Genomic DNA, 9956 nt, shown 5'->3' on the forward strand with positions numbered 1-9956 from the left:
AAGAGAAATGTGAGTTTTGATTTAGCATTTATAATTCAACTTTGGGATCAAACTCATTTTGTAAGTCTTTCTATGGCTGATATTAGAGGTTACAGTCATTATTGCATATGTTGTATTATAAGCAGCAAGTTCCTTTGATATTTAATTTCCTATAATAATACTTTACCCTAGGCACTTTTCAGAAAATACAGATTAGGATCAATATGATTAAGTATAGTTGGGAAATGGGTATTATTCTGTCTCCTGAGTGCTGTCACACGGTGGCTGAAGGGTGATTTGTTATAACAACACACCATTTTTGGCTACAATACCATTATTTCGGAGATGAAAAACTATGACCATAAACCTTTCTGTAATACATGTTGAAAGCTCAAATTGATCATTTAGTCGGCATATGTCAAAACTCACTGCCCTGATAAACCAATGCCCCAAGTAATGATTAGTCATTATGTCAATAACAACTGCCGTGTGTCAGTTAATTATTGCTCAGAGCATCTTAATATGTTAAAAACATTTGACCCTCCCCCAATTGTTAAGCGACCTTGGGTACCATGAAAGGGGCTATATAAGTACAAGTTATTATTATTATTAATATTACATTTAGAATCATTGTTTTGCGTCCTTGAGTCTGGCAAGGGCACCCCCCACCCACCCAAATAACAATTATAATCACAGATGCATTTTTACATTTGGTAAAGGAGAAAAAGAAAGAAAGAGCCTATTTTGTTCCTGATACGAGGGGGTTAGCAACCATCCAGGTAACCCGATAACACAGACTGCTTCTTTCACACTCCTAAAAATAAATATATAAATACATTAATAATAATAATAATAATAAAGATAACATTTATACATCTGGTAAAGGAGAAAAAGAAAGAAAGAGCCTATTTTGTTCCTGATACGAGGGGGTTAGCAACCATCCAGGTAACCCGATAACACAGACTGCTTCTTTCACACTCCTAAAAATAAACATATAAATACATGTAATAATAATAATGATAATAATAATAATGATAACATTTTTATATAGCACCTTTAAACTCAAAGTTTACAAAGTCCTTTGACAGACAAAGCAAACGCAAGAAAAACTGTGAGTGAGTAAAAACAAGAAAACAAAAGTTGCAAAAAAAACAGGAGTGAGAAGACAAATAAAAATAATAACATGACAAAGGCACAAGTATCATTTTTAAATCCCATTGTATCTGCTGGGTGAGCCTTAACCGGAAGTACGGCCTCTTCTGTTCTATTGAAAGCACGCTTATCCAATCAGAAATCACACGATGCTTGAGTGACATGTCACTCGACCAATGAGCGGTGAGATCCCGGCTCCGGGGGGGTGTTAGCGCGTAGAGCTGATTTGCAACCCGCCGAAGCAACAGCAGAGAAGGAGGGAAAATGTCGCTTTCTTCGTCGCGGACCGTTCTAGGATCAGTGTCGTTGTAGGAGAAAAAAGCAGACGGCAAACCGGTGAGTGGGGCAGCCGTCACTAGTTGCATCCAAGGTTAGCGGTTCACTTCGCTTTGTCCCGTCCAGAACCGCAACCGTTCGGTACAATGTTGCCCGTTTACGGAGCGTTTCAGGCCGTTGAGGAAAACCCCAGCAACGGCCGCGCCTGGCAGCCATCATGAGTGTTTGTTACAAATGTAGCGTTGTTGTCATTCTCGTCGTTAGTCGGTATCTTCAAAGTCAGCCCTTTTCCCTCATAGTCAACCTTCGTCACTGTGGTAGTTGAATGTATGTAACATGACAGGTGAAGTTAGTCGTTAGTGTTATTTACCAAAGTTATTATTTGTATCCTGAGCGCGAGGCTCACTCAAACACCTTTAATCACGCGCTCGTGCGCCCCACTACCCCGTTTACAGAGTGAATGAGTTTATTATATGAAAGGTACCATGACACACACACTGTTCACTTATGTTAGCTCTCCTCTCTCTGTGTCCCGTCCAATCACAGGCGTTTCTTCCCACTTGAGTGGAATTCAATTCAATTGTATTTATAATGCAAAGTCATAACAAAAGTTATCTCAGGACACTTTACATAGAGACGGTCTAGACCACAATCACTTATTTATGATTTACCGAGACCCAACAATTCCTCTGTGAGCAGCAGCAGCTCGCAATGTCTATAATAATAATAATAATAATAATAATAATAATAATATCTACATACAGTATTTATAGTGCCAAGTCATAACAAAAGTTATCTCAGGACACTTCACAGAGTAGGTAAAGACCACACTCTATGACTTATTTATAATTTACATAGACCCAACAATTCCCCCGTAGAGTACGGTGGCAACGAAAACATTCACTATAACAGACAGCAACGTCAGACAGACCCAGCTCTGTGGAGGACGCACATCTGTCTGCACCGGTTGGGAAAGAGGAGAAGGAAAAGACGGACAGAGAGAGACAAAGACAGACACAAAGAAATAATTAAGTCAAAGGAGATTTAATCTAAACATTTTAAAATGGGTTAGAGGTCAGTTACAATGCAAAAAAATCAACTTAACATTTGATCCTAACAGTTATTTTTCCTTTTTTCCTTCAGAATGAAACGTCTGCTGTGGGGCCGCTATGAGAGATAATACGCTCCACAAAGGAAGTGAAATGTTCTAACAGGGGAGGGTGTGCCTTGACATAGAGAGAGAGAGAGCGTCAGCTTACGGCCCCCTTTTGTCAGGTCAGCTTTAACCATAACCATTTAAGAACAGAGGGGTTTACTGTAACTACACGGGCCTCTCAGGGGACCTGATCGGATACGTAAAACCTCTGGAGCCTCCTCCCTCAGCTAGAGAGATAACACTTCAGTGAAAACATGGACCCATCTACTAGGATGGTGGGTCTGGATGCCCAGGGGAACATGGTCTTCACAGTGGTAAAGCCAGTAATGGGCATCTTCCAGGTGTCTTCAGAGCAGACGGGTATCGTTGGACAAGGGGGCATGGGGCTTCAGGGTTTATCTGAAAACACGTTGATCCTCCCTCAAGCCCAAGGCCAGGCTCCACTAGACCAGAACCAGATGGACATGCACACCATGCAGCCTCATATTCAGATGCCCCAGATGCAGGTTTCTGCCCCGGTTCAGACTGAGGTTGTACCTCAGAGTCAGGACCCAGCGCCAAACTCGAGCACAAACTCAGAGTCCACTACCCACATGCCCTTCGCAGAGGTGTCGTCGCTGCTGGATCCAAACATGAAAGGATCTAAAGCTCGTAAGTGACCCGTTTTTTTTAACAACACCAGTAGTCATTAAGATCAATAGCACATGTATAATCTGAGTCTGGCACTTAAAATTAAGTTCAATGTTCTTAAGAAATATATATTGTTATGGGAATTTTGGATATTTGTAATTCAAAATCATAGTTTTGTCAGGTCAGACACAGTTCAGTGTCTCTTCTGTTTAACCTTATCATATGACTGGTACATAGCTTGTTTGTGCTAAATGGACAACATATATAACTGCCTCTTTACATGGTAAAATGGCATATCTGTGCTTCTGTAGATCCTGTTTCTTGCAGATAACTCTTGACTGTGTTTATGGCCTATGTGGACCCTGTGTTAGAGACCTTGTGATGAGGGACGTTCAGAGGGGGAGTGTAATGTCTAAGGCATGTTTTGTTTGGTCTCAAGACGTCACCCAACCAAGGCTTAGCTCGTTCTATCTATTACCTTGTGACCCTGTCTGTCTGGATGGGGCGTCTCCTCCTCTAAAAAGCTGAGCACCAGTGGGCTCAGGGTCATTTCTGCTAAACTTTGAGCCTTGTGAGGAAGCAGGGGTGAATGTATTTTTGTCTGCAGAAGAAAATACTTTGTCAGAATATACTACAGAGAAAAAGCTGATCCTGTTTGTTGTTTTTTATTGAAGAAATCCACTTCCACAACACTATAAAAAATGGGATTAAGATTTGAGAAGCAAACCATTCACCTCCTCTTTCCCCGCTCTTATTTTAGGGAAGTATCTCATCTCCTATGATGAAATTAAGCGGCGCCTTCAGGCCCCAGAGAAGATGTCCCTGCGCTCCCTGGCAGCCTACACTCGGGTCAGCAGAGGCCCAGCCAGCAAGAAAACACTTCTGGAGTCTCTCAATGTCCTCGGCCTCACGCCAAGCACAACTACCTCTGTATCCTCCTCTTTCTCCAAGCTCACTGAAGGTGAGAGACGTGTGTCCGTGTGCACGAATGTTAAAAATCTGACAACGCAGAGAAGAGTGTAAGAAATTAAACTTTTATATTTGTGTGTTTAGGAGACACCGGAGCTTTGTGTGACGATATGAAGGACTTTGCCAGTGACTACATCGACTACAGCAACATGGCTAAACAGCTCATCCCCGAGACAAACACAGTTCAACACTGGTCCAAAATTATCGAAACTAAGTACGTACTGTATGTCCTTGTTGTAACATCTGTAGGTCAGAGCAGTCGCCCCATCTAAAGAGGCTGAAGATCCAAAGAGGCAGCGGGTTCGACTCCGACCTGCGGCCCTTTTCTGCGAGTCACACCCTCTCTCTCTCTCTTTCTCTCTCTCTCTATCTCACCCCATTTCCTGTCTGTCATAATAAAAAGCTTGAAAAACTGCCCAAAAAAATTATCTTAAAAAAAACAATATAAAAATAGGGCGACACGGTTGTCTGGTGGTTAGCACTGTCGCCTCACAGCGAGAGGGTTTCTGGTTCAAATCCCGGCCCTTCTGTGTTGAGTTTGCATGTTCTCCCCGTGTCTGCGTGGGTTTTCTCCGGGTTCTCCGGTTTCCTCCCACAGTCCAAAGACGTGCAGGTGTTCGGTTAATTGATGACTCTAAAATCACCCGTAGGTGTGAATGGTTGTCTGTCTCTGTTCGTCTCTTTGTGCCCTGTGATAGGCTGGCATCCTGTCCAGGGTGTACGCCCGATGTCAGCTGGGTTCGGCTCCAGCCCGTGACCCCGACAGGGACAAGTGGTTAAAGATGAATGAATGAATGAATATTGAAAAAAAATTCTTTCATCTCTATCTCAATGTTGAAAAAAACCAGTGGCCCAGCTGTGTTATAGCAATATTTACTTCATGTGGATGATGTCTTACGTTCTGATCCTATCCTCATTGTGCAGCACAGTTCTTAATACAATTTGAAAAAAATGTATTGAATTAATGGAAAACCTGCTACAACATTATCCAGATATGAAATGACCTATGATCTGGATAGAATAGGATTTTGCCCAAATCACCCAACCTTATAACACACTCTCTTTCTCTAAGGAACCACTTGGAGGATATGAGAAAATGTTTCAAGGACCCGGTCAACAGCGGTGCGTTTGACAACGTCACTCACGGTCTCGGTCTGGGAATGTTGGACGTTGCCCTGGACATGATTGTGATGGTAATTGAGCAGCAGATTCGGATCCTGTCTGGCGCGGCGGCGTCAGACCCAGCTGACTCTGGTCCACCAATGCGCCGCATCCGCAGGCGCCACCGCAAAACCCGCTCCACAGACAACGAGAACCCACATAAGGTGTCTGGAGGAGTCAAAGAGCAAGGGAAGGCCATTTCAAAAGGCAAGGGGCGAGGCAGAGCCAGGAAGAAGTTGAGGCAGGAAACTGGAGCTGCTGTTCCTATGGAAACCCCAGCAGAGCAGTGCAAGCCAGACGATGTGGAGAGTAATGTCCTTACCCTGGTTTCTGTTGGATATGAGACTGTTTCCAGTGGTCTCAGTGCAGCAGGAACTGTTGGACACCTGCAGTGACGGGTCCAAAAAAAATCGTAGTCCCATTAAAAAGGGATACTGAGCGATGGGACAAACTCTGCACGTTGAGCTCCTGTGAACATGAGCACAGTTGTGGTGAGCTCAGCTTCAACGTATGTCACGTCTTGAAGTCCAACTTTAAGGAGTAATTGGGCGTTTTGGGAAATACACTAGCTGTCTAATGGTTGCAGCTCTTAATCAATGAAATGAATTGGCAACTGTTTTGCCAATCAGTTAATCGTTAAAGTAAATTTTCAAGCAAATATTTGAGAAAATGCTGCCTTCAGCCTCAGCAACACTAAAGCTCAGCAGTTAACGCCTTAACATCTACCATGTTTAGTCCACACACACAAAAACAAAGTAGTGGTTTTACGGCGGTTATGTGCTGGAATATTTCTTGGATTAAAACCAGCTATAACATGTCGATTAGTGAGATTTAGAAGTTCTGGGAGGCTGATTTTGTTAGCGTTTGACACGGCACAACCAGGTGCTTCCATCTCATCTCATCTCATCTTCATCCGCTTATCCGGGGTCGGGTCGCGGGGGCAGCAGCTTTAGCAGGGGACCCCAAACTTCCCTTTCCCGGGCCACATTAACCAGCTCTAACTGGGGGATCCTGAGGCGTTCCCAGGCCAGGGTGGAGATATAATCTCTCCACCTGGTCCTGGGTCTTCCCCGAGGCCTCCTCCCAGCTGGACGTGCCTGGAACTCCTCCCTAGGGAGGCGCCCGGGGGGCACCAGGTGCTTCCACATTTCCCAAAATGCCGAACTATTCCTTTGAGTGAATACTGTTTGTTTAGTTGCAGGTTTGGTATGTGTGTAGTCTAACTGAATCAATTATCTCTAGTTTTTTTTATGTTTTGAGTGAACAGACAAATGTCCACTGATGTATGTACACATGTAAACATGTTGAACACTGAGAAAACATGTCCATGCACAGCTGCACAGCCCATAATGTAGAACAGACAGTGTCAAAGCTCTGGATTACAGTGTGATTTCTGCTGGTGGTACAATGTCTCCCGTCTACCTGGTGTATTTATTGTTTAGTTTTCCAATTGAAAATCTATGGCTATGTACTAGACTGTTGAAAATAACTGTTTTTACTGGAACCTCAAGAGTTAAGTGACATATAAAGATTTAATTTTTATAACTACTTTGATTCTGTTATTGTCTTGTGACAGATGTCATTAATGGAGCAAGCGGTGTGATTTAGTAGGCAGTTTAAAGGTCCCATATCATGCTCAGGTTCATGTTTATATTTTGGGTTTCTATTAGAACATGTTTACATGCTTTAATGTTTAAAAACACATTATTTCTCCCACACTGTCTGTCTGAATATACCTGCATTCACTCAGCCCAGTCTGCTCTGATTGGTCAGCGTTCCTGGGTCTCCTGCATCTGTGCTCTCAGCATCTTTGTACTTTTATTGCAGCCTGGGAATTACTGTAACACCACTGGAGCAGGACTTTCAACCAAGTTATAGTACAGTAGTGACATCACAACTGTACAGGACGTCCTGACGGCTCGTTTAAAGACGCAGCTTCTGAGTACAGGCTGTGTGCATTTCTCTGAATCAAGAAATGCTTTATAAAAGCACCTCAACCTCTTATGATTTAAATAATAAATACATGAACATCTCACTTTCACAATATGGGAACTTTAAAATCGAGAAGGTGCTGAGTCATTTAACATATTGTGATGATGTTGAGAGATCATTTGGAAAAGTTAATAACAAGACATCAGGCTGAAGAATTGCAGACCAACTCTGTTCAGCATTCTGGGGAAAATGCCATTTAATAATAAACTTTTGAACAGAAGCAGATGCCAGGTGCCTACCTACCTGTATTGTTGTTTTGTATCAGATTTACTAGAAGCTGAAAGGCATTGTGGGAGATTTTGAGGGTGGTAAGAATACACTAAGCAGAGTCAGCCAAATGCTAATACCTTAACTGCACACACACATGCAGGGAATGAGAGAGAGAGCAGCTTTAGTGAGGATTTTCTCCGTATTAACCCTGAGAGGGGACAGAGCCACCTGGAGTACAAGGAAGACAGAAACTACAGGCGTGAAGAAAAAACAAACAACTATTTTTATTCAGCACAACAAAACGGCATAGGATGGGAAGGGAGTGAAGCAGTCGGGTGGAAGCGAGAGGCCGTGTAGGATGATGTCCTCAAAGCCACACGACTCCAAAGACTGCCGCTTGAAGAAAGAGATCGGGCAAAAGGAAAACAACAATTAAAAAACACAAAAGTTGTGCATTCTGCATGAAGATGTCAACCTGAGAGAGTTTCCCCAGCAGCTGTAGCACGGGGCAGAATGGGACACCCTAATGTGCCACTCATGTACACTTACGCACATGCCCACAGGGATAAGCACAGATCGAGTCGACTGCAACCCTTAACATCACACGGTGAGTGGAACAGTGACATGATTGATTTTTTTACAGTGTAGAGTCGGTTATCAGTAGATGCTGACTTTGAGATTATGTCAAATGGCTGTGGTTGTAATAGGTGTGGTGGTTAGCACTGTCGCCTCACTGTGAGAAGGTTCCTGGTTCGCGCCCTAGCTGGGGCCTTTCTGTGTGGAGTTTGCATGTTCTCCTCGTGTCTGCGTGGGTTTATTCCAGTTTCCTCCCACAGTCCAAAGACGTGCACGTGTGAGATTAGTAGATGACTCTAAAATTGCCCGTAGGTGTGAGCGGTTGTCTGTCTCTGTGCATCTCTACATGCCCTGTGTTAGACTGGCGTCCTGTCCAGGGTGTACCCCGCCTCATGCCTGATGTCAGCTGGGATCGACTCCTGCGACCCCGACAGGGACAAGCGGTTGAAGATGAATGAATGAATAGTAGCAATACTTGTTTCTGTTATACTCATGCTTTACATCTGCACATGGACCTCAGACTTTAATACTGTCGGCCAGTTTAATTAAACAAGTTAAAGGTCCCTGCTCATTTTCAGGGTCAGACTTACGGATTTTGGGTTTCTGCCAGAACATGTTTACACGCTTTAATGTTCAAAGAACACTATTTCTCTCATCCTGTCTGTCTGAATATACCTGTATTCACCCTCAGTCTGAAGTGCTCTGTTTTTAGCGCCTGTCTCTTTAAGACCACCTCTGAAAAAGCCCAGTCTGCTCTGATTGAGCTTTTCCAGGTGTTCCACATCTGCACTCTCCATGACTTTGCACCGTCATTGCAGCCGGGACTGACTAACAGCACTGTAGAAGCACTTTCAACCTAAGTGTATATAGTATAGTTGGTACTTTCACAGTATTTATATAGCACCTCAACCTGCTTTATAATTAAAAAAGACATGTAAACATAATTTTTTGCAATATGGGACCTTTTTATTAAAAAAAAAAAATCAGTGGTAGAAGTAACTTTCTTGAAGTAGCTTTCGAAGGGAGGAAATATTATTCATTCACACGTCAAACATACCGTATTTTCACAACTAGTGAAGAGACTCAAACTTGTGATCTGAATCTTAAAGGACCATGCCGGTGTTATCCCTTAACTCTTTAATTAAAAAAAGACCAGGCAGCCATTGTTTTCTATTCATTCATGTACAAATTGGAAAATCAATAAACAGACTTCTGAAATGTGCATGAGTCGTGTCTGAACGTCAGCGTTGCATTAATGTTTCGCCAATTTACATTATCATTGTGCAATTATGCAGGTTGATTTTGCCACATTACCCTTTTCACCTTAATGGATTCAACAATTGAAGCGAGTTTTCAGTGTTAGCCGATTTTCATATGCGATGGAAGAGACTGGAAAGTACAGTAAATCCTGCAATGGTAGGACAAGTACACTGAGATGTGTCATATACACACACACACACACACACACACACACACACACACTAGATGTAAGGTACACATGATTTGTTGTGAATGGGATAAAAAGTGCATAACTATTAATACAGTCCATTAAACCCCTGCTTGTTTCTGCAGTGTTGGCTGCAGTAAGGGCTGGAGATACAGTGATTACATCCACTAATCACTATGTGTCACTGAAGTTAATTAAAGGACCACTCAAAAGAATCGCGTTGGATGATTTTATATTTTTTTACAGACAAGCTGGTAACAATATGCAAACATAGCCCTGCTTCTCTCTCACCCAGCTGTAATGACTGAGATTTCCTACACTCCCATACCCGTTGGCCTTTTACTTGTAACCCCATTTTATGACTCTTATTAATATGTCTCCACCCCCCCCCCCCCCCCAGACAACCTG

At 42.9% G+C, this 9956-nt stretch overlaps 1 protein-coding gene across 1 annotated transcript; it reads left to right on the forward strand.

Annotated features, from left to right (window-relative positions):
* Positions 1-1375: 1375 nt before the first annotated feature.
* On the forward strand, positions 1376-6792 carry LOC310960480 (uncharacterized protein). The gene is made up of 5 exons (XM_083932190.1): positions 1376-1467; positions 2551-3214; positions 3954-4154; positions 4247-4376; positions 5235-6792. The coding sequence occupies exons 2-5, from the start codon at positions 2818-2820 to the stop codon at positions 5716-5718; spliced, it is 1212 nt and encodes a 403-aa protein (XP_083788316.1). The 5' UTR covers positions 1376-1467; positions 2551-2817; the 3' UTR covers positions 5719-6792.
* The last annotated feature ends 3164 nt before the right edge of the window (positions 6793-9956 follow it).

Source organism: Echiichthys vipera (assembly GCF_963691815.1).
Source record: "Echiichthys vipera genome assembly, chromosome: 18".
Taxonomy (NCBI): domain Eukaryota; kingdom Metazoa; phylum Chordata; class Actinopteri; order Perciformes; family Trachinidae; genus Echiichthys; species Echiichthys vipera.

Coding starts and splice junctions, on each gene's coding strand:
- LOC310960480 (XM_083932190.1), top strand. CDS start 2,818: ATGGACCCATCTACTAGGATGGTGGGTCTGGATGCCCAGGGGAACATG. Junction 3,215..3,953: donor CATGAAAGGATCTAAAGCTC/GTAAGTGACCCG, acceptor CTCTTATTTTAG/GGAAGTATCTCATCTCCTAT. Junction 4,155..4,246: donor TTTCTCCAAGCTCACTGAAG/GTGAGAGACGTG, acceptor TTGTGTGTTTAG/GAGACACCGGAGCTTTGTGT.